We start from the raw sequence: 25,129 nt of genomic DNA, 5'->3' as shown, positions 1-25,129 counted from the left end.
TCATAATTTATGTGCGGAGAGCCAAAATCAAACATGCATTAATTCAAAAATGTTCAGAAATTAAATATAAAAAACTAGTTTGTTCCCTTCTCAACGCCCCGCTCTTTACGCTAAAGTTTTTTACTGTTTAATAAAGCATAATTGAGAGAAAGAGTCAAACTTTAGCGTAAAGAGCGGGGCGTTGAGAAGGGAACAGCCCCTGTTATTCACGGACTAATTTCTGCTCGTTTTAACTTTTAATGTGGCTCCTTACTTTCAGTTACTAAAAATAGTTTTTTTTTAATTTAATTAACTTGCAATTCAAATCAAAATATGGCTCATTCTTTTTTATATTTTTTTGGCAGGCCACACGACTCTACACAACTGCTCATTTATTTCATTTAACTGCATAATTACACCATGTGCATCTTTTTCATTGTCCTCTAACGCTTTCAACTTATTTTTTACATGCGATTCCAAGAGCTCTCTTTTAAATGCCTCAATATCTTATCTGTTAAATAATTTCTAATTCGTTTTTCTAAACCTACTTTTCTAAACCCCACATTGTAGAAATTTCTTACTCGTGGGACGCGGTCCTGAAACCGCCCAACCTTCAGCTGAAGCTTAATAGCTCTACGATCAGATCTAACTAAAGCTAATGTTCCCATATTAATTGATTCAGGTACAAATTGCGTTTTAATTAGCGCATAATCTACAACACTAGGAGTTGGTCCCGAAAGGCAAGTAATCATCAGATCATGTTCCCCACAAAGCGCCAGGAGCTTTCTTCGCCATATATTTATTTTTGTTTTTTCATCCTTGTTACTTCGTGGTATTCTACAACAAATTGGGACAAAATCACCTAAATCTGGGATCAACACATCTAAGATCTCAGCCTCCATACCGGTATTCGCATTAAAATCCCCCATCAACACGCACTCCAGATCTCTCTAACTTTCTTGTATTAACGATAATTTTTCTTCAATAATTTCCCTAGTATTTTCTCGACTGTACGAACTATTCCGTGCACGTAAATTAATTGCTTTGGGAGTAAACCCAAAATTAATTGCTTCCCATATTCAAAACAATTACGCAGTCAAAGCGTTTTCAGATCTACTATTAATTCTCTTACAACTTTCAATAGCAGGTGCTTTGACCAAACCCGAAATGCCACCCTAATATTTATTATTTCTTGATACATTACGCACAAACTTTATTCGTTATCTTTCCGGTCTTGTCGGTTTAAAACCATAACCTGTCATCGGATCTCAAAATGCAATTTAGAAGTCTATTAAAAGTTAAAAAAAAAACTTGGGTTGGTTTATTTTAACTTTAATACCATTTAAGGCTTGCTGGGGGGAGGGGTTGCAAAAAGAAACCTTAAAAAACAAATGTATTTTTAATACGTCTCTTGTGTTGGAGAAATTTTTTTGGGGGAGCAGGAAGGTCTAATCCCTTCATCCTCCTTTATGGGTTCAGTATATGAAAGGGGCTGTCTCCTCATCAACGCCCCCACTCCTTACGCTAAAATTTATCTCTTTGTCACAGTGGTACTTTTTAAAACAATAGAAAACTTTAGCATAAAGAGCGGGGCGTTGAGGAGGGGACAGCCCCTTTTATATACGGAGTCATTTCTATCCGTTTTAAGTTTTAATGCCGCTCCTTACTTTCACGGAAACAAACTTTTTTTATTTAATTTCTGAACGCATTTGAATTAATGTAGATTTTGATTTTGGCTCATCGTAACTGAATAATTAAAACGAAATTTGCATATTATTTTTGTATGGCTAAATTGTGTTTTCAAACTTTTGATCGGACAATTTTGATCAATAAGGGGCGGGGGAGGTGGCCTAATTTCCCTCGAATTTTTTGGTTACTTAAAAAGTAACCAAAAATGTTTTTTTTTTTCAAATAAAGCTGGAAAATCCAGCATCCCCTTTTTGGAAATGCGCTTCCCCGTGATAAATCCACCCCTTGGAAGGATCCTCCCACGTATCCCCCTCCACCCGACCATAAAATGTTTTATACATAAAATGTTGGATTTCACACGTTTTATGCTTTAAACATCTTTTTGTGTTGGATAAACATTTTTTGGAGGGAGAGGGAGGGGACCTAGTCCTGGTTCCTGGGTTCGGTCTTGCTATCATTGATAGCCTATATTTTTATGGCACTTTGTATTAACCAAGTGACATATAGCAATAGCAAATTCTGTCGGTCTGTCGCGGTTTTGCTACTTTAGGCACTTCCAGGTAAGTTAGGACGATGAAATTTGGCAGACGTATCAGAGACCAGACCAGATTAAATTAGAAATAGTCGTTTTCCCAATTTGACCATCTGGGGGGGGGGGAGTGGGAGCCGGTTAATTCGTAAAAAATAGAAAAAATGAAGTATTTTTAACTTACGAACGTGTGATGGGATCTTAATGAAATTTGATGTTTGGAAGGATATTGTGTCTCAGAGCTCTTATTTTAAATCCTGACCAGATCCGGTGAAGTTGGGAGGAGTTGGAGGGGGGAACCTAAAATCTGGGAACACGCTTAGTGTGGAGGGTTCGGGATGAAACTTGGTGGGAAAAATAAGCAGAACTCCAAGATACGTTATTGACATAACCGGCACAGATCTGCTCTGTTTGGGTGAGTTGGGAGGGAGGGTTAATTCTAAAAAAAATAGAAAAAATGAGGTATTTTTTACTTACGAAGGAGTGATCGGATCTTAATGAAATTTGAAGTTTAGAAGGATATCGTGTCTCAGAGCTCTTATTTTAAATCCCGACTGGATCCGGTGACATTGGGGGGAAAATCTTGCAAAACGCTTAGTGTGGAGGGATTGGGGTGAAACTTGGTGGGAAAAATAAGCACAAGTCCTAGAAACATGATTGACATAACCTAAATGGGCCCACTCTCTTTCGGGGAGCTGCGGGGGGGGGAGGGTTAATTCTGAAAAATTAGAAAAATGATTTATTTTTAACTTACGAAGGAGTCATCGGATCTTAATGAAATTTTATATTTGGAAGGATATCATGTCTCAGAGATCTTATTTCACATTCTGACCGGATCCGGGGAAGGGGAAGTTGGGGGGCGGAACCTAAAATCTTTGAAAATGCTTAGAGTGGAGGGATCAGGATGAAACTTGGTGGAAAAATAAGCACAAGTATTAAATACGGGATTGATATAACTGGGACGGATCTGCTCTTTTTGAGGGAGTTGGGGGGGGGGAGATTTAATTCTATAATATTAGAAAAAATGAGGTATTTTTAACTTACGAAAGAGTGATCGTATCTTAATGAAATTTCATATTTAGAAGGACCTTGAAACTCAAATTCTCTTATTTTATATCCCGACCGGATCCAGTGTCATTGGGGGGGGGGCGGAAATCTTGGAAAACGGTTAAAGCGGAGAGATCAGGATAAAACTTGGTGGAAAGAATATGCACAAGTTATAGATACGAGATTGACATAATTGGTACGGATACGTTCTCTTTGGGGGAGCTGGGGATTATTAATTTGGAAAAATTAGAAAAATTGAGGTATTTTTAACTGGATCTTAGTGAAATTTGATATTTAGAAGGAACTCATGTCCTAGAGCTCTTATTTCAAATCCTGACCAAATCTGTTGATATTAGGGGGAGACCGGAATTCTTGGAAAACGCTTATAAATGTCGTAGATACGTGACTGACGTGACCGGACTGGATCCACTCTCTTTGGGGGAGTTAGGTGGTGGGGTTCAGTGCTTTGGCGAGTTTGGTGCTTCTGGACATGCTAGGACGATGAAAATTGGTAGGCGCGTCAGGGAACAGTACAAATTGATTTGATTTCCTTGATTCCCCGATTCGGCCATATGGAGGCTGAAGGGGAGGGGAAAAATTAGAAAAATTGAGGTATTTTTAACGTACGAGTAGGTGATAGGATCTTAATGAATTTTGATATTTAGGACCTCGTGACTCAGAGCTCTTATTTTAAATCCCAACCGGCATTAAGCCTCTGATTTTCCTTTTAAAACAATCTATTGATTCTTAGACTTTTGCTAGAGCTCATGCCATATGAGCTCTTGGCTCTTCCGTCCTTGTCACAAGTGCCATATGAGCTCTTAGCTCTTGTTTTCATGTGTATCCCAAAATGACCAGTAAATTCAAGAAAAAATTTCAAGAGAATTCAAGAGATCCAATGAATTAAAATCGAATAGTTGCTGACGTCAAACCATGGCTAATCAAACAGTTCGTGGTAACGAACTGTAGTAAGGAGTGACCCGGGTCAATAGTAGCCGAAACTAAAAAACTGAATTTTTATAACAATAGTTACATCAAAAGAATTGCATTTTAATGCTGATTTTAAATACATAAGTTTTATCAAGTTTAGACTTACCCATCAAAAGTTACGAGTTTGAGAAAATTTATAAAAATTTTGTTTATCCAAGCAGCCTATTATGCGCCCCCCCGCCCCCAAAAAAATTTCCTGAATCCACTATTTTTTCTCTAAAAATCCAATTTAAAATAACATATTTCTCAAATTTATCCAAAAATAATTAACCTTTTAAAAATTAATATGTATTGAGACAAAGAGCTGATGCATTGAGCAGTTTGAACGGTTTGTATTAAATAATGTATTAAATATAACCGGTTGTATTAAAATAAAGGCCAAACTCCTTACCACTTTAGACCATTTCCACTACCTAGGCCTATGTATGACGCATAATTGTCAAGATTCCCTTTTAATTGCAGGTATTTCTTTGTTCGCAAGTTTATCAAAGCACCTATTATGTGCCCCATCCCCCCAAAGAAAATCCTGGATCCACTATTTTCGCTCTGAAAATCCAATTTGAAATAACAAATTTCAAAACATTAAAATGTCTAATAACGAGACAAAGGGCCTGAGTCATAGATCTCAGCAAAGAATGTCTAAACGGGTTTTTTGGAAGTGACCGAGAAATAGCAAGGCTCTGACTTAGATACTGTATTATTGCGTAATATCTTTGTCAATAGGAGAAACTATATGACGAGTATTAGCTGAACTGATAGCTTTTGCTAAATTCAAAAATATGTAGCGCTGTATAAGCAAAACTATTCAAATTAATGACCTACTTGTTCAAAAAACAGAGACAATTCTAACAGTAGAAAAATCAAATTTCTAGGTGGTATAATAAAGTAGTTATAGTAGATTGAATGTCAAAAAGTGTGAAGAGTGAACAAAGTGACCGAGTACCGGTCGTCTTACCCCCCATAGTCAAATACACTCTAAAATATATGTTGCTGGCATCAATTTAGCCATGATAGATTAGCCAATATATTTCCTCACCAACCTCAAGCAGCAAGTCAGATTATTCAAAATGGGTGGCCAGCCAATATACTTTGCTGAGGCCATAGTAGGCCTAATGAGTAGGGTACCAGAGGGAACTCTACTAGGCCCAACTGTTTTCCTAACATACATCAGAAACATTAGTAAATACATCATAGTTCATATTATTGGCTTACCAATTAAGTGAACATACCACTTGATGTCTTTTTTTATGCTCTTTACAAGTTTAACAATCACTTTTAAGTACTTTTGAGCTCTTAAAAATGACAAATTGTCAATTAAAGTATGAGTTAAATTCTAATCCATTGACTTTTTGCTATCTTGGAAAGTTGTTGGGCTAGAGAATTGAAACTTTCAGGGATGTGTCTACAGGCTAAAGTATATCCCGGGAAGTTATTTTGAGATCCCTAACTATACCCCTTCCCCCTCCTCTATATAACGCAGTTTTTTGTGCATTACAGCTTATATTTTGGTCAATAAGGTTAGAAGGCAAGCGACAATGAAAACTATAAATAGAAGCCTGCCGCGCGCCGAGTGCCGGAGCCCGGCGAAGAAACCGCCTTAAAAGAAGTCCCTGTTTCCTTTTTTCCATCAAATTGCCTTTTGTCAAAAATACAAATTTGTAAATGAAGCTCTCTCTCTTTTTCTGTCTACGAAATTTTGTATTTTGTACAAGCTAAGACATTGAACAGTAGATAAATGTTGAACAGTAAGATAATGATACGCACTTTATTCAAGGGCTTTGATTAGGATGAACATCTTTCAATAACTCGTGAACAACAACTTTCAATAACTCAAGGGTTAGGTCTGTTTTTACTGATAAGTGATAGCAAGGTGCAGAAAAACAGGTTTTTTGACCATCCATCGGAGGTAAAACAAAATATAGGTTGGAATAATTTTGAAGAAAATTGAAATTTTGTGGATCTTTAAACAGATTAGAGTGAAGAAGGAATTTGTGAAGCTGTATTGACCTCCCGACCCGGAATTTTTAGTAGTAGAGGTAGTAGTTATCATTTTCGTCATTTGGTTGGGTCACATCTAGTTATGTCTACGCTATCTACGTCACCTATGCTATGTATGCCATCTAATCATATCTACGCTATGGAAATTAATCTTGTTTTTACAGGAAGACATGCGGAAAGTGGCTGTCGAACGAAAAGGCGAAACTAACTTCTTCACTTCTGCAATGATAAAAGACTGTATGAAAAAAGTAATAGCTGTGAATTTACATCAGGTTGTCCAGGTTAGTTCATTTTTCTGACTAGATAATGCAATACTTCCTATAGATAATGGTAGACTACAAAGTGGTTACTTCAAATATTCCAGGTATGTCCTGGAGGCCTGTGAACATTAATGATAATCGTTTTTGATATTGTTGTGCGTAGTACACAATGTTGATTTTTTTTTAGATAAAAACAGTTTAAAAATCAAACATCTCAGCATCGCAGTGGGTTAGGTTACCGTATTTCTTTTAAAATGATTTAAACGCGTATAATACCTCTTTCTAATACTATTAGCAACTCGCTGTAGCACAACGCCAGCCAACAAGACTATGCAAGTCCCTCCTCCCCTCTGCCCTACTCAGAGCTTTGCTCTTTATTCTTTCCCTTGTTTTTCTCCAGTGTTTCTTGTGATCTCCTGATGCTGCGAAACGCCCTCCCTGAGCATAATTTAGGCTCTGGATTCTGTCCTGAAAGTTTCATTCACTTAACTCAACTACAATACAGAATAGCGAAAAACTTGTTATCTAGAGTTTTCCCTTAGAATCAATGAGGATTTATAACTTATGGCTTTAAAATCCTTTAAAACCACAGGGAATTCATGCTCTGCTTAGTAATACAAGGCCCGTAGATCAACTTCTGCTGCAAGGTTGGCCGACAGACATGTAATAAATTCCTGTAAAAAAGACCCTGCAACTCCACTTTTTATAAGAAGGGGAGAAGATACTGCTATATTAACCTCTTTTGTAAGAAAATTCAGTTATGCAAGTAGCCCATTTAAAAAAGAGCTACGAAGGGGCTTAATAGGCTTTCTGGGTTCCAGTAACCTATCATCATTAATGATAATTAATGTTTTGCTATTGGCGTCGATAGTGCAAAATATTGATTTTTTCGTATTATAATGAGTGGAGAATTCAAGTAGCCCATCTACTCAAGTAGAGTTACTAAGAGGTTTGATATGTTTCCTCGGCTCAAGAGACCTATCACCATAAATGATAATTAGCTTTTTGTATAATTTTTGTTTCACAAATGCTGAATTGCACATTTAGTTTTTTATGCTTTTGCCTTGTTTAAATTTATGCCAAATTCTGTAATTAGCTATTTAAAATTAAGTTCCGAGAGATTCCCTGGGCTTAAGGATCCTATCATCAATACTGATATTTAGTTTTTTTTTACCTATAGGTGTCGATAGTGCAAGATATGGATTTTCTCTTACTAGAATGAGTGGAGAAGTGCCTGCTGTACTAACCTCTTTTGCAAGGGCATTAAATTATTTAAATAGCTTATTTAAAGACTGAGAGGCTTTCTAGTTTTCAGAAACCTATCGTCATCAATGATAATATCTTTTGTGTTATGCTTGCTTAAAAAATGTTGGATGACCCAAAATTTTATTATTTTAAGTTGGTAAGGGACTGCTAAATTTGTATTGTTTGTATTGGTGCAAAATTGTACCAGTAGCTATTTAAAAAACAAGTTCCAAGAGGCCGCCTTTGCTATAGGATAGGGCCGAATTTAGGAGGAGGGCTAGAGGGGTAAACGCTCCGGGTGACACGCCTGGGGGTGACAAAACAAGCTTTAACTGTAATATATTTGGTCAAAAATGGTACAGGAGAGGGGGACAAAGTCTACTCAATTAAAAGGAATCGTTAATTCAAAACGGCTTATGTAGTCTTTGATAACAAAAAAAAATAAAATAAATGGTGCAATCCTAAAACGTCTTATTTAAGACTCTGGTAAAACTTGGCACGAATGAATTTTCAAATCGCTTACTTTTCAAAGGTCACCAGTTTCCATTGGCATCAATTTTTTTCTTCTTTGTGGGGCTAACTACTAGGCTGAAAGCATGGATAGAACATATCAGCGCTTGGGGCTAGCAAGGAGAAATTGTCAAAAACACGTTATCAACAGAAAGCGTTGATTTCAAAAAAGTTTCGATCTTTAAAGAAGTTACTGTTTCATTAGCCTCTTTTATAGGAGTACCAATTAGGTAGGTAGCCCACTAAAAAACTGAGGCATGAGAGGTTTGTTTTAATCTTTGGAACCGCTGATCTAAGATAGCAGATGAAGAGAAGCAGGCTCTATGCTAAACTAACTGAAGTAAAACTCTAGAAGAAATTGCTTTTGGGTTTACTGCAACGGTGAAATAGCCGAAGAATTTACTCGTTGATCATTTGGCTCACCAGGAATATCTCTTAAGTACTTGTACGATAAACCCCCAACCGCTCAAGTTGTTCATTCATTGACGCATTATAGAACCGTTTTTTTTTTTAGTTAGTTTATTTCAGCTTATTATGAGACAAGACATAGTGAAATGACAGAATATATGGAAAATGTATAATTTGGGCTATATATTTTCACATTGGGGGGGGGGGGGGTAAAGTGTTTGGACAGTGTGAAGTTAGAAAACAATTCTTGCTACATTATATGCAGAATAATTGTACCTAACACATTGGGCATGTAGACCCGCTATACTTTAATTCCTCCCCCCTAATGTGCAAATATAGAGTCCAAATTTGTTTCTAGAGTATTATACTTTTATCTTAATTTGGTATATTTCATTAGCATTGGGCATCAGAGAAGCATATTTGAAGAATATTAGGTAGGGGTATATCATTCAAAAACCGTCTCTTACATATTAAGGTCATGTTTTGCATATATGTCACTTAATTAATTTACTTGAATCAATGTAGAAAATAGCTGTCAGAGCGATTTTGTGTGACGATTATACAGGTTAGAAATCGGTAATGTCTACCTTGCAATTATCATTTCTTCATGGGCGTTGAGATCTGCGAACTTGGTCAATTTCTTCTCAACAGTAATAACTATCGAAATGTATCATCACTGTTTTTGATGAAAAAATCTAAAACGAAAGACAAATGTAAAATTGCTTACGGTACCCTAGGCATAAAATACTTGTCAAATTTACTTTTGTCTTGTTATACTTCATTGTTCAACATGTGTTGACTTAGTGATTGTTTATTTGTAAGTATGAGCATTATACAGGTGTAGTTTATTCTGACTATAACCCCTTGTATGAATAAAATGATACTGATTCTTATAAATATAACAAATTTTTTTTTTAAGCTATCCTTTTGAGTCAAGTCAGATTGATTTGAACAAATTTGTTTTCCAAGTCAAGACAGATTAGATGTTTGGTTGCAGTACAATATCCTGTGCTTTATTTAGTGGAGAGTCTGAAAGCTCTATTTTCTGAGCAAATGCAGTTTCTGAGTTTATTAGTGCTTTTGTTATTGAATGATCCATTTCTTGAGGCTCTATTTTCTGAGTAAGGGCGATTTTCTGAGTTCATTAGTGTTTTCATTGCTGTGTAGATCCATTTCTGAAGGCTCCATTTTCTAAGTAAGTTTGATTTCTCAGTTCATTAGTGCTATAATTAGTGCGTAGATCCATTTCTGAAGACTCTGTTTTCTGAGTCCATTAGTGCTTTTATTAGTGTATAGATCCATTTCTGACGGCTCTATTTTCTGAGTTCATTAGTACTTTTATTAGTGTGTAGATCCATTTCTGAAGGCTCTTTTTTCTGAGTAATCGCGATTTCTGAGTTTATTAGTGCTTTTATTAATGTGTAGATCCATTTCTGAAGGCTCTTTTTTCTGAGTAAGTGCGATTTCTGAGTTTATTAGTGCTTTTATTAATGTGTAGATCCATTTCTGAAGGCTCTTTTTTCTGAGTAAGTGCGATTTCTGAGTTTATTAGTGCTTTTATTAATGTGTAGATCCATTTCTGAAGGCTCTTTTTTATGAGTAAGTGCGTGCGATTCCTGAGTTTATTAGTGCTTTTATTAATGTGTTGATCCATTTCTGAAGGCTCTTTTTCTGAGTAAGTGCGATTTGTGAGTTTTTTTAGTGCTTTTGTTTGTGCGTAGATCAATTTGTGAAGGCTCTATTATCTGAGCAGTTGCAATTTCTGAATTAGGAAAAAGCTCCTCTTCTCCACTTCTCTCTAATTTGGAGTGGGAGTCAGCATCATATCTCTAAAACGTGCAGTAATCGGGGTTGTTTGAAGATTCTAACTGTGGGAGTTGAACGTGACAAAATGCAAAAGTCGTGAAAGCTAATACCTCAGGAGTGAAAGGTAATATCTGTGAGTGTTTCTGAAGGAAACTTGCCCTAAAGATCCTTTTTACATGCCGAAAATATGCTGATGTGCAGCTATATATTATGTTCAAACTTAACTATATTTCAACTTTCATTTTTAGGTCGATAACGAGATTGAAATCAAGGCCTATTACGCTGGACATGTCCTTGGAGCTGCAATGTTTCATATAAAAGTTGGAACTCAGTCACTTGTCTATACGGTAAGATATTGTTGTACCCAAGACATCAAGGGGATAACAAAGTTTAGAAAAAGAAAACATTGATCATATTTTGTCAATTGTTCCTGGATTTTGGGGCGGTGTCCGACGGATCAATCTTTGTGTAAGGGGGAATTCCTACCTCTTCGTTTTGCTGATACTTATCCGCTTTTTTTGCTTTTTTTTGGTGACTTCGTATCCATCCCTCGTAAATATAGGCCCAACCCCGTCAAAGAAAAAAAAAAATTGAAAGTGTACCTCAACTGAGCGCAGTAGCTAAAGGTCCTAAAAAAATGTGTCTGTTTGGCTATGATTCAATATCCAGTATTTACATTCTATACACTGTAAATCTAAATCATCTTTAGTTTTCCGGTAAAATTGTTGGTAAAAGAGAAGATTTACGCTATCACCTTTCGGCAATTTGAGGTATCTTGTTTATGTAAGAACCGTCATATGCGTGAACATAATGATTATCTCAGATGAATTTCTGAGAAAATACTTTAATGCACTTGTTTCTTTAATAAATAATTATAATTAATAATAAATAAAAATAAATAACTCATATCTGTAAATAAATTAGAAATCTAAGAGCTGATCAGTATAACGTCTTTAGTCCTATGTTTCAAATTAAGAGTGTAACTGAAACTTTTTTTTACCTCCAAGGATAAACGTAATTAGAGTTTACGCCTTCGATTGTTCTTGATGACTTAAATCCAAATATGAATTAATATTTTTTCCAAAGATCAGATTGAAGAAAGACTATCTTTAAAAAAAAATCTTGTACTAAGTGCGTTAGAGCGTTTTGAATAATTCTCGTTTTGGATAATATTAAAACGTTTTGACTTTGTTTACCTAAGGTGAGAATTTTGGTACCTTTGGTACCTTCGAGTATTTGTCAGACAAGTTTTATGGGATGTCAGTGTTAAAAAAGCAATTTTACGTTCGGTCACTTTCATATTGTCTACTTAATAAAAGCAAGATATACTAATGCTCTGAGAAGGCACAAAAAATACCAATGACATTCAGCAGCAATACATCTTTCGAGAACAGAAAAATTAGACCTCTCTTTTTAGATTCAATAATATTAGACTTTTTTTGTCCCTTATTGTTAAATCAGCAGGAGGTGTAGACCAAAATTTAGGACTTATCTCTGTTTTGTATTGGACTATATATAGGAACAGTTATTCCTTTACTGAGCTAGCTTTGCATCTATGAATTTTGCTGCTAAGCCATTTATATAACGCCTAGTAAGCCTTTCTTTTCCTTAGAATTCCCTTGAAATATTCGAAAATCGCCATTTGCTTTTTGTAGGGGGGGGGGGGGGTATGGTATCATCTTCTGATCTAGCTCTTAATTCTTTATATGTTTTAGGGAGACTATAATATGACACCGGATAGACACCTTGGAGCTGCGTGGATTGACCGTTGCCGTCCAGATCTTTTAATATCTGAATCCACATATGCAACCACTATTAGGGACTCCAAGAGGTGCAGGTAGGAGGTCCTATAATTGTTTGGTTATTTTTTATTGGTAGAGCTTCGTGGTTGCAAACTCAGTTCTTAAGTACATAAAAAAAGATGGGGAATATCTCCAATTGGTAGTTGTAGGATCTTCGAAATTTTTTCGGAAATGAGCATTTGAAATGCATTTCTCATTAATACCAAACTAAAAAAGGGTCTAAATTTTATTAATCATAAAAAAAAAATACTTTCCATATAAACGTCAACGTCAAGATTTAGTGCAGGTCTCTAGCGATTGCCTATTTACATAGATGGATTCAAATCAACAGTAGCTACCAGCCAGCAAAGAAGTTCGTTTATACAGAAGCTCTGCTGAACAAATACTACATTCTAAAAGGCGGAAACAGAAGAAGTACCTACTCACAAATTTCTCAAACTTTTGAAAATTGCTTAATCGTCAGTGCTCATGTCAAACTGAGTTTCCTGTGGTTCTCTGAAAAAAACCCTTTTCTCCCATTACTAAGTAATGTTAAAAAATAGGATATATAAGCTTTTTTCTGTCCTTCGATCACCAACGACAGTGAAGTGAAATCTGACCGTTGAAAAGGGTTGAAGTGGACAAGTTAAACAATGACATGTATCTTAACAATTAGGAGCAATCGGGAATTATTTTTTGATCAGAGAAACCAATTTATGTAAGCATTTAATTAGTTGTGGGTGCCAAATTTAAAAAAAGGAACGTGGGTGAAAAATTCGCAAAAAAATAAGCTAAGAAAACATTGACCAAACAGACTAAGAAGATATAGCTTTCTATTCAATTTATATTAATCTTTGGGAAACAAAATTGGCTAATGTTTGGATTTTTATGGATGAAAAATGTTGTCAAATATAACTTAGTTGGTTTGCTAATTTATGTACACAATCCAGGGCGGCAACACTGACAAAAATGGAGAACTGGACAAAAACTTCGTAATTTTGAAGCAACTAAAAGAAAAAGCTAAAAAAATTGCAATTCCAGGTACGAATAGACCGAAGATGGGCTCAAGGGGCAAAATGTTTTCGTCTTGATGTCCTTGGCACTTTCAATTGTCCGTTGAAATGACTTGCGGGCCTATGTCTTACTTTTCAGAACATCTAAAAAATGTGGTTTAATAGTTTCTCACCTTCCCTCTATGTAAATAGCACAATAGCTAAGGATTTTCCACGGTCAACTTCATTGGTCATTTGTCTAGCAACACACCTAGGCCATATCCAGGGATTAGTTATCGGGTTTGAACACCCCTCCCCCTCATTTTTTTCAAGCCTGTAAAACAGTAAACAAATTTCACATTAACCAATTTATGATATGTTTTGTAAGGTTTTTTTGTAAACCTCCCCCCCCCAAAAAAAAAGCCTCCGAACAAAAACCTTAAATTTGCCATTGCAAAACACAGATGCTTCGGGTATCTAAAGAAATAATTTTTTTTTACAGATATTTTTGATTTTATTTTTTTTTATAAATAAATTTTAGCCCTTTTCACAAAACATGTACCTCAAAATAAATCGTGTTAAAAAAGTAAAGGAAAACTTATTGATGGTCTTATCGTTATTCTGTAAGACACCGGAGGTGTCTTGCTTTTTAATAATTCTAAAAAATATTATTCATTAGCTTTCCACCTAGTCTTTATATAGAATAATCATGGAGATTTTTCTCTAAAAAGTGTTATCGGTCGAGCGTCTTGCGAATGCAAGTGCTTCTTTTCCTGCGCCGATTTGTTCTAATCTTTGCCAAAGACTCCTGAAAAGGGGTAAGGTTACCTGTAGCTACAATTTTTTTTTAAATTACTTACAGAAAATATTCAGGGCTAAAGTAGCAGCTAATTTTTGCTATTTCAAAACCTTTCATTCGTATTAAAAATTCAATTTGGGAAAAAGTGACCAGTTCTATTGAAGTTCTATTTTTTCAGGTTAAGGGTAAAATACTTACTTTTTTCGACAGAAAGCAAGGGATATTTCATACTTTTATTTCTTTTTTCTTGTAGATTCAGTTTTGCTTTTCAGTTTTGGTTACTTTCTTTGTTCCCATTTTCGGATTTTCATTAAAATCTGGATCTAGTAAATTAAACTTAATTCAAGGTTATTTACATATTTATGTAGTACCGGGACCCCAGCAGCTTTGCCACCGGGCCCCGGTACTCGGCATGTGGCAGGCCTCTTTATCTGGATTCTCATTGCTGCTTGTCTTCTAACCGAAGACAGTTTGCTGTCTTAGCAAAAATATTTGATAATTAAAACAAATCCGCAGACAATTTGCTGTCTTTTCATAATGTTGTAATCCCTTGTCAAAATAGAGAATAATCATTTGTAATAATTGCAAATTTTCGTTTATTGGGCCTCCACTGATATGATATAACTGGTTGTGTTCAAACCAGTAAGCTTAATCACTTAGCGACTTGATTTTATATTTTTCAGGCACCGTAAATATTTTTACAGTTTATATAATAACTTCAGCGATTCTAAACTGAACTAAAAAAAAACTAACTTTTTTTCATTTCGAAAAGACGTTGCTTACGTATAAAAAACAAATTTGGTAATGATGTTTTTCTACTAAGCTTCAAACTTTTTGTTTTTTCTCTTTTAAGGTTTTTGAATTGTTGTAATCACTTGCCAAAATATAAACACATATTTTAGTATTTAACAGTTTTGTTTTTTATGCAATTTAATGTCTTTTCATCCAAAGTGTTAATACAAAAAAGTATATATATATATATATATATATATATATATATATATATATATATATATATATATATATACCTTCTGTACTACCCTGAAATCACAGAGCTTTCAGAATTTTTCTTCTTTTCGCTAGCTCTGTTTCCCAGGGAATCATATATATAATTTAAGCAAATTTAAGCCTGGGAAAGTTTTACCTTCCGGTTTAGTGCCGTGTTCTCGCTACCAAACAGACATGAACACACCTGCAGTTCATGAGAATAAGATAAATCTTTTGCTGTTAAAAAATACTTAATTATTGAAGGTCACTTTTATCATGGTTGTGGCATCCACCCTGACCTAGTAAAAAAACAACTCTAGCCTACACTAACCAAAAAAAAGTTATATAAAAAAAAATTCAAGTGAGGAAGAATCGTCATTTGAAGCTGATATTAGGATTGTAACTTTTTTGCTTTAAAAAAAAACTAATTGCTTTCAGGGAGCGAGATTTTTTGAAGAAAGTTCACGAGTGTGTCAATAATGGTGGAAAGGTTCTAATCCCTGTTTTTGCCCTTGGCAGAGCTCAGGAATTGTGCATTTTACTAGAGACTTACTGGGAAAGGATGGATCTCAAAGTACCAATTTATTTTGCTGCAGGACTAACAGAAAAGGTAGATTTTTAGTTTAATTTGTGCTTTTATTGTTTTTATGTTTACCTTTTATATATCTAAAAAAGAATTAGCTTTTAGTATTATTACCTTTTAGAATATTGTAAATGTTAAAAAAAAAAATCCGTTTTTCGCTCATCAAAATTATACCCGGTGCTCCTGGTCTTTTGTTCTTGCTTTCAATAGGGGCTGCGACCGATACATGACATAGTTTTACGCTGAGCTTCCTGGATTTTTTGGAATAATTTCGTGGATTTCTATAGCCTGCAACAACATTCATGATATATGCAAGCTATAGGTAACTGTAAATGAAGAAGCTATTTCAACATTAAGAACATTAAGAAGTGCCTTTTACATCAGTTTTGCTCAGAAATAAGTTTTAGCCGAATTTGCCAAAAAAGAAGCAAAAGACACAATACCCAATAAAAATTCATTTGTTACCGCTATAGTAGTGTTGCAACGTGGTTGAGGAATGGTGACCCGTAAGCCAATATGGGCATTTTTCGCAAAATTAATTCTTAACTAAACTTCTTTTTTTATTTTTTACTAAATCTTAATTATAGACAAGAAACCTTTTAACGCGTAATTAATTCTTTTTCTTAAACCTGCAGTATTTATTATTGGGAAATATACGAACATTTTATGGGGGGCAATTTTATGGTAGGGATCCCTCCACGGGGGAATTTACGGGGGGAATTTTCTGATGAAATTTTAAAGGGGAAACTTTTACGGGGAGATAAAGGGGATATCCTGGCTTGATTTGAAAAAGGGTCAAATGAAATTAAAAAAAAAATGCTTCATCTGAAAATAAGGAGCCACATTAAAACTAAAAAATACAAAATAATTTCGTACATGATGGGGTGGCTGCGCCTTCCTTAACCCTCGCTTTTTACGGTAAAGTTTGAGTTTTTTTCACAATTACTAGGAAGAACTTTTAAAGAAGGAAGGAAGGAGGTATTTTTGAAGAAATTCAAGACTATACGTATAGGGCGAGGTTGAGAAAGGAGCAGCACCACTCATATACGGGATAATTTCTTTTCGTCTTGAGTTTTAATGTTCCTCCTTAGTTTAAGTCGGAAAAACTCGTTTTTCATTTAATCTCAACTGAAGCTTCTAAGTAAAAATTTGTAAGACGTAGAAATTTTGCAAGAGGTTGGACGTAATTTCTGTAGTGTTGACCCATAAATAATATCCAAGGGTTTCAAGTATCATTGCAACTAATCTTGACCCAATTTTGATGCTTTTAACGTACTGATACTGGCTGAGAACCAGACCACAGAGTTTAAAGGCAAAACTAGCAAACCTGCTTTCAATTAAGCAAAATGAAATGGTAGAGGAAGTAGCACGTGTAGCTGTGTTGGCCGCAGCTGGCTTAGTCATACGGTGAGTTGTTTGTAGTAGTAGTAGTTTATGCTCATGGATTGCAGCAACCTTATGTATTCTCGAAAGCCCTCCCCCTTTGGCTATAAGTAATAATAATTGCTTAGTCCTTTATCCTAGTTCACGCGCTCCACAACAAACTTAAAGCCTTTAAAAATGACGACCAGAAATCGGCAGACGTATTGACTTGGAGCCTAAATTCCAAAGTATATTTTAAACATTTTTGGGTGAAGAAGTTGGTAAATCTATGCTTCTAAATGCTTACTCGGCTCCTGAATTTATTCATTCTACCTGCTCTGCAAAACTTTTCTCTATTTACTCTAGCTCTGCAAAAATGGTCATTCATATGTCGAAGCAATCTTCCACGTTCCAGGCTTCCTCATAACGACACAGTGGACAATATTTCAGTAGTAGACATTGACCACGTTCAGGAGAAACTTGTAAATCTTAGTGATACTGCAACTACCAACAATTCACTGCAGCGCTAAGCTGTCTGAAGCCAACACAGCCACGGACGCTCCTTCTCCACTAAAAACAATTCAAAGTTTCACTCTTTATTCCCTCCCAGGAAGTTCCAATTTCGTTCAAATTTTTGCTTATGACAGCCAATTCAGAGACAACTTGGTTTTCGGGATACACGAACCTGTTAGATCAGAGCTTGGTTCAACTATGAGATTGAGCATCCTGTGCTAGGTGTGGGGGTTGGGAGAAGGGGGGGGGGATATGTACTGCAGCATTAGTGGTGAATCTGGCTGAAAAAACTGAGTTTATACGACATTCACCTTCGCCCACCCGAAACCCTGTTTATGTTTTAATACTGTCATCTGCAGTAGCTCATTGTTGACAATTTAAGTAAAAGCCGAGCAGCAGTACTTATTTTTATGATTGTTTAATGTGTGAGTTTACTGTTATATAATGTATTGCATAATGTTTTTAAGTTAACCAAGTAGCGTGTTTGTTAATTAGTTACTTTTCTTCACTATCCGCTTGAATAGCACCTACTTCGGTAGCATTGCCTTTTGCCCCCCCCCCCCCCCCCCAATAAAATACTGTAGCTACGCCCCTGACAATATGGCTTCTAATATTTTAATTTTAGCTCACAGAATTATATTCTTATCCTTCCAAGCCTTGGATATGGGAAATCTAGCTATATCCTTGTGATCCCAGTGAAATTGACCAAAGAAGTCCCATATTTACTAAGTTCCGCGTATTTTTAAACCTTCTTGTATTTCTCTGATTTCTAAAATAGCGCGGGCAAAAAGCATTAAAAAAAACACCAGAAACTTCCATGTTTGATGAAAGCACCAGAATTGGCTGAAATGTACTTTCGATCATTTTCTAGGATAGGGCTCGATTATACAATCGAAAGTTTTCCTCAGAACGCCGCTACGTGGCTTGAAATCCAAGATGGCGGACGAAAATACGAGTTTGTGAAAATGAGAAGACATGGCCGTTCAAATTGGCTAGTATGGATAATTGATGGTTAAGGTATTGAATATGAGCTTAAGAATGGTCTAAGTTGTACCGTAGTGTCGCTAGGTGCCTAAAATTCAAAATGGCGGACGAAAAATACGAGTTTGTTAAAATGAGAAGGCATGACCGCTCAAATAGGCTAGTATTGGGTAATCGAAGGCACTAGTATATGAAAGTAAAAGTGGACTAAAGTAATAATGTGTGGAATTCCGTCTATTGTTAAGAATAACGATAAGAAAAGAAGCGTTTTGATGCTAAACTAATTAAAAAAATACATTTAGTTTACATGAAAAACCCGATATTTACAAGATAATAAAAAAAAATGCTCGTTAGTTCGAACATGACACATTGCAAACGGCTTCAGTTTGCCTTCATGTTGACTGCTTTCATTCAACCTGTCATCTAGCGGGGTAGTTTCATGCTACTACTAATAACGTAGCTTTTGCCGTGCTTCTTGGAGGGTAAGTGTTTTTCTATTTCTTGAAAGCCAATTAGAAAAGGGAATAAGTGATTGAAAATGATGTATGCAAGATATTACTCTGGGATTAACGAAACTTATTGTTGTTGCTTGTATCGGTAAGTAGTTCCTGTGTATTAGTTTAATAGACAGCGCCATCTACTGTTACCGTGTGTTACTTCTAGTGAGTTTTGCGAGACATGTTTAACCTGCTGTCCCATGCTGTCGTGAAAAGGTCTCCAAAGTCAAAACGAGCATATGGCACTACTGGAAACATGTGCATAGCTAACCAGCTCATCCAGTTATGTTCACACGAAGAGGCTGACACCCGCCTTTTGCTTCACGCTTGTGACGAAGTCTTACAAGGACATGTGTCGATTCTCATACTGGACACAGATGTGATTGTGATTGCGACCTCCTGCTTTGATCACATTGTAGTCTCCGAACTATTTACTATGCTTTGTGTCGGTACCAACCTAAAGTACGTTCCCATTCACGAAATAGTTCGATCGCTCTGGCTGACGAAATCACAGGTACTTTCGTCCTTCCTTGCGGTTACAGTATGTAATACTCTTTCTTCTTTTATCCACCACTCAAAGAGGCAGTTCTTTGCGACATGGCAAAATATGCCAGGACTGACGGAGACTTTCCTTCAAGTGACAAAACAGCCTTCCCAAGTAACAACTGCAAGTACATGACCTTGAACACTTTGTCATGAAGACATACGACGTGAAACAAGACTACGACGACGTGATTTAATTTAGGAAAGAAACATTTCCACGACAAAAGACCAAGAACATGCAGATACTTCCTCCAGCTAGCGCTTTGCTTTTATAACATATCCTTTGAGCTGCACTACAGTCAGGTCAGGTTTGGAGTCGCGGCCTGAAATAAACACCCACCCTTCCTAGTTTTCCGACTTTGGCTGGGTCAGAGGCACCGATGGAAAGTGACTTCCCAATTGGTTAGGTTCTCTTCCGCCAGCATCAAAAGTTTGTTGCGAGAGTGCGTTGTCGTTGCAAAATCAGGGTGTGAAAGAAGGTGGTGCAGCAGGAAATTTGATTTTTACTGTAGCCCTCTATGCTGGTGCAAATGAAAGCCCGGTAATCGTTGAACATTTGATTGTTCTTTTTAACAGAAGACTCGATTGATCTCTTTGTGTTCCTGATAAAATTATAATTCTTAAATGCTTTAATCCATCCGCTTAGCTTCTACTGATTGATTCACAATAAATAAAGAGATGTAGACTTAACAAGTATTTAAATGATTTTGGTTTAGCAAATATAAACAAGGGCCATAAATTGGACGCATCTTGTCACATACCTAGGAAATTTTTACCAGACAAATTGTACTGCAATCAGTCGTATGTCGGAATGACAGAACGATATTTAAAACTGCTGCTTTAATTACTCCACTCAAGTCTGTTATTTTGGGATCATGAACCTCGCGCGATTTGGAAAACTGACATTTTCCTCTGACATCTTCGATTTTAGACCCGCATTCAGATCAACGGGTTAATTAATTTTAGACCCCAAGTGGATCAACGGGACAATTAACGTAGGTGCATACACGTGCGTTTTCAGAATCTGAAGCATCGATTGCTCCTAATCCGTCCATATGAAGTCATTGCTTCTTGTTTTAAAAAAACTAGTATTTTTCGACCGCCATCTTGAATCTGAAGCACCTAGCAACACTTCTGCTGCGATTACCCCACAATGGCGTATTTGAGCGGTCATATCTGTTGGTTTTGACAAACTCATATTTTCAACCGCTATTTTGAATTTGAGGCACCTAGCGGTGCTATAGTACAACTTAGGTTATTTTTAGGCTCACATTCAGAACATGTGCCTTCAACTTCCCCACACTAGCCTATTTGAACGGCCATGTCTTCTCATTTTGACAAAATCGTATTTTTTTCCGCCATTATGGATTTCCAGTCGCCTAGCGGCGTTCTGAGGAAAAATTTTCCTTGTGTTTAATCGAGCCATATTAAAGAGCGTGCTCGAAAGTACATCTCAGCCAATTTTGGTGCTTTCCTCAAACACATAGATATGTTATTGCTTTTCGCCCACACTAAAATAAACTCCTCAAATGATCTTGGGTGACTTTTTGCCCATTTCTAAAACAAAAAAAAAATCTTTTAAGTCGTTTGAAAGTTTTCTTTGCTGTTTTCCTTACCAATATATAAAAGTTAAATATTGATCCAAATCAGTTTGGTTTCAAAACAGAACGCAGCACCACACATTATCTTGTGTTTATGTTAGGTACTATCTTAGAGTATTTACAGACTAAGGAATCCTCCGCTGCAGCTATTTTTATTCTTATTCCAAAAACCTTTGACAACTTGGACCCCACAGATTTTTTTCAAGGAAGCTCGAAAGCTCGGTAGCACCAAGATACACTGAAAACATAACTGCGGATATTTGACTCAATAGTGGTGTTGGTACTACTATACGGCTGCAAGACCTACCACTTAAAAACACCAAAAGTCTGGGATCTGAATGTCTTTATCGTAAAAGTCTCTGGCATACCCCAAAGGTCAGCTGATCTGTGAAATTCAGCAAGTATAACATCCGAAGTAAAAGTCAAAATTGGCCTCCTGTATGACGATGTGATATCGAAGCTGTGCCTGAAATATCTCCCGTTGCCGTTCTATAGGAAGAGAACCGAAAGTAGAAGGAAAAAGCCTTGCTATCCATCATTAATTCTGACATGGAGTCGGTGGGTGGATTTATGAAATACGACAGACGCTGGGACTAAGAGCGGTTATCCATCGTTGAGTCATTAAGTGAAATAAGTACAAGTAAGTATTACGCGGTATATAAAAAGAAGAAATTAACCACCATCCTCAAATGACTTGTAATGGCCATCTTTCAGTGCATAGGGTGCTAGATTTAGTGAGCATGTTGGCGCAATGAGTTTGTTGTATTTATTTCGTTTTTTTTATCTTGCATAAATTTTGAAGTAATTTTCTCCTCTGGTTTCAGGCGAGCAGCTATTATAAAATGTTTATTTCTTGGACAAATCAAAAGATAAAGAAAACTTTCGTTCGACGAAATATGTTTGAATTCAAACACATCAAGCCTTTTGACAAGTCATATATTGACAATCCTGGTCCAATGGTAGTTTTTGCAACTCCTGGCATGCTACACGCTGGCTTGTCTCTTACTATTTTCAAGAAATGGGCACCTTTTGAACAAAATATGGTGGGTATTTTGTTTATAATTGACATTTTTATTATCTTTAAACATAGAAATTGTCAAGCCTAAAATCAAAGTAAATATCTTTCATTTTTTGGAAGTTTTGGTCAAGAATCCGTGGTAAGGAACTTACAGTAAAAAGTGACTCGTTCTAATAATACCCAAAACTCTGAAAAACAGGATTCACATAATAATTTATACCCCAAAAATATGAAATGGTTTATGAACCTAAAGAAAGTTTGGCTAATTGTAAAAAAGAGAGAAATAACCCTAAAAACGTCTTTTTTTCTAAATTCGCCACGTCAGATACAATTAAATATCTGATTTACTGCTAGTCTTTGATCGAGGTTTTTAGATGACTATTGAAACTTACAAATGGGTTATGATCAGGATAAAAATTAAGCCATCAAATTCAGAATATCAAAATATTGTATTACAGAAGTTCCAAGCCTTATTTATAAAATTGTTAACTTTGTATTTTCTTTTTACTAAGATCACTAGAAGACTAGTACCTTTCGAGTCCCTCAGTGTTTTTCGGTGGTTGACTTCGAAGAGGGCATTTACTTTGTAGTTGTTAGGAGAAACTATAACTCCTTGAACACAGCTTTCTAAGGAACTATAAGAATTACACAGCTACAACGTTATTAAAACCCATTTTGAGAAAGTGTTTCCTAACTTGGGGAGGAATACTTAGTCCCCTGAACTGATTTAAAAAAAGAGGTAGGATATACCCCTATTACCCTTCTGTATGAATCAGAAGAGCTCATTCAGCTCATCCAACTGTTTGAGCAGTTGAACTAAAAGAGAGTAAACAATTCAAAAAGGATAAATGGGAGAAGTTAAGCTGGTGTATTATGAAAATACGCTTAAAGTAAATGTTGAGGAAGAGCACGTTTAACTGAATGGATTTCTGAATGAGAAGTGCAGCTGAATGAGCATTTGAACCTGAAGAGCGTAAATGATTCAAAAAGGACAAACGGGCGAAATTAAGCTGGTGTATTAAAACACGTAGATATGCCAATTAGGGATGAAGCAATAGAGCTTCATCAGCTCATACTACATCAGCTGAATGTCAGTTTGAACCAGAAATAGATTAATAAGTATAAATTTGGGAAATTCTTTTGATATTGAAAGCATATGTTTAAGTAGAATGTAGACAGAGAACCCAGAATAACCCAATCAGCTGAATAAGCAGTTGGACCAAAAGACCATAAAGAATTTAAAATATAAGGCCGAGAATTCAGATTGCTTATTAAAACATATAGGTATACTAAATGCGGATGTAGAACCAAGAAGAGCTCATTCGTGGTATGCAACTAAATTGGCATTTGATCCTGTAATTCAGAAGGCATAAAAGGTAGAATTTAAGCGTGTGTTTTAAAGGTATGTGCACAACTTTAATGCTGACAGAGAGCCTAGAATAGCTCTTATAACTGAATGAAAATTTGAACAAGAAGAATGCAATTCGAAAAGCAAAAGCGAGTTTTTAGGCTGGTATGTTAAAAGCAAACGCGCATGCGGGATGCAGACAGAGAGCCCAGAAAAGCTCAGTCGACTGAATGAGTAGTTGAACAGGAAGGACATAGGTAATTCAAAATCATAACATTAGAGTTTAGTTAAAATATTAAAGGCATATGTTTGTGGTAAATGCTGATGTAAAACCCAAAATAGCCCATTCATCTGTATCAACTGAATGAAAATTCTTCCCAGTAATTCAAGTAGCAAGAAAGGAAGAAGTTAAGAGGGCATATTGGAAGTATATTCATAAGAAGAACGGTGACAGAAAGCCAAGAAGAACTCACTAATGTCACTCAAACAAGTGAAAGATTGAACCAGAAGAGCATAAGTAAATAAAAATGCCTTCACATATTATTATCATACCCTTTTCAATGATAAAAAATAGAAGAGAGGGAGAATATGCCCAAATACCCTTCTAAGAGCCCTTCAATCATGCTGGTTGGGAATCCTTGCCTTACTCTTATCTCAGCAAAGCCTGACATACCCTAAAAAAAATCGCATCCTGAACAATGGTCTGCGTAGCACAAATATTGATTTCCTGATTCTCTGCCTTCGGCCGGGAGTGCAATGCATGGTTGTGGCAAATCAGCCAATTCCTTTCTTGTCCCCCTCCCAAGATTTCTCCAGCTGCCCTTTTAGTTCTGGTTAGACTCTGGCTGAGCTTACAGTCACACCGCTGACTCTCGCTCCGAACAAAATAACCAGCGACACAAGGACTCGGAACAACCGTACTCACGCACAAAGTATTTCATGTCTAGCGCACTAACAATTCGGCTATGACATATCTACGCTCTATTAAACTATCAAAAACCTTTTTTGGATTTCACACTTCTAAGCGGTACAATTGGCCTCACAGAAAATTTCCTTTTTCTTAAATTTTATGTTTGTTTTCAGTATCAGCCTCACTCTGCCCTCAACTCCTCTAACTGTTACTTTTATTGGATACACGGTCGCTATAATAAAGACATAATTTTTATAGAGTATGTACGCTTAGGGGCGAATGTCTCACAGTGTGCCAGTTTAGCCCCTGAGATTGGGGGGGGGGCTCTAGAAGTGACCCATAGTTCTAACCCGATTGGCTTAGAATTGAGTTTCAGAATTTTCTCTTGATGTAATTTTTACTTGTTTAGATGAGATTCGTTGTTCTTCAATTCAAAATGGAAGAAATTGGTGCTCAGATTTAGTGTTATCACTTTATTTAACTAAAAAGAGCGAAAAAGCTTAGATATTTCATAGCAAGCCCTCTCCCGACAATCTTCGCCCACCAGTTTGACACGATCACCCCTGGAAAAAAACATCAGTGATTATACCTTTTGAGGGAAAATTTACTTTTCCCTCGAACTTTTCTCCTTACAATTTACCACAGCACCAAGCTACTTGAGGCCAACACACCTACGCAAGCTCCTCCTCCATCCCAATCTATTCAAAGCCTTCCTCATAACACCCTCCCAGGAAGTTCCCATTTGCTGTAAAT

At 36.2% G+C, this 25,129-nt stretch overlaps 1 protein-coding gene across 3 annotated transcripts in view; it reads left to right on the top strand.

Moving 5' to 3' along the window:
* Positions 1-25,129, top strand: part of LOC136042342 (integrator complex subunit 11-like) — a 58,851-nt gene that overhangs the window by 8,764 nt on the left and 24,958 nt on the right. For 2 of the 3 annotated variants that reach the window (XM_065727309.1, XM_065727308.1), the window contains exons 2-6: positions 6,397-6,513; positions 10,710-10,808; positions 12,177-12,298; positions 15,459-15,630; positions 21,925-22,143. In XM_065727309.1, the coding sequence (XP_065583381.1) occupies positions 6,403-6,513; positions 10,710-10,808; positions 12,177-12,298; positions 15,459-15,630; positions 21,925-22,143 (723 nt within the window). In that variant the 5' untranslated portion in view covers positions 6,397-6,402. The remainder of the gene's footprint in view (positions 1-6,396; positions 6,514-10,709; positions 10,809-12,176; positions 12,299-15,458; positions 15,631-21,924; positions 22,144-25,129) is intronic. The other variant, XM_065727310.1, reaches the window with a different exon arrangement.

This window comes from Artemia franciscana, unplaced genomic scaffold (genome assembly GCF_032884065.1).
Source record: "Artemia franciscana unplaced genomic scaffold, ASM3288406v1 Scaffold_1128, whole genome shotgun sequence".
Classification (NCBI taxonomy): domain Eukaryota; kingdom Metazoa; phylum Arthropoda; class Branchiopoda; order Anostraca; family Artemiidae; genus Artemia; species Artemia franciscana.
The sequence above is the reverse complement of the archived record's forward strand: the minus strand, read 5'-3'. Positions and strand labels throughout refer to the sequence as shown.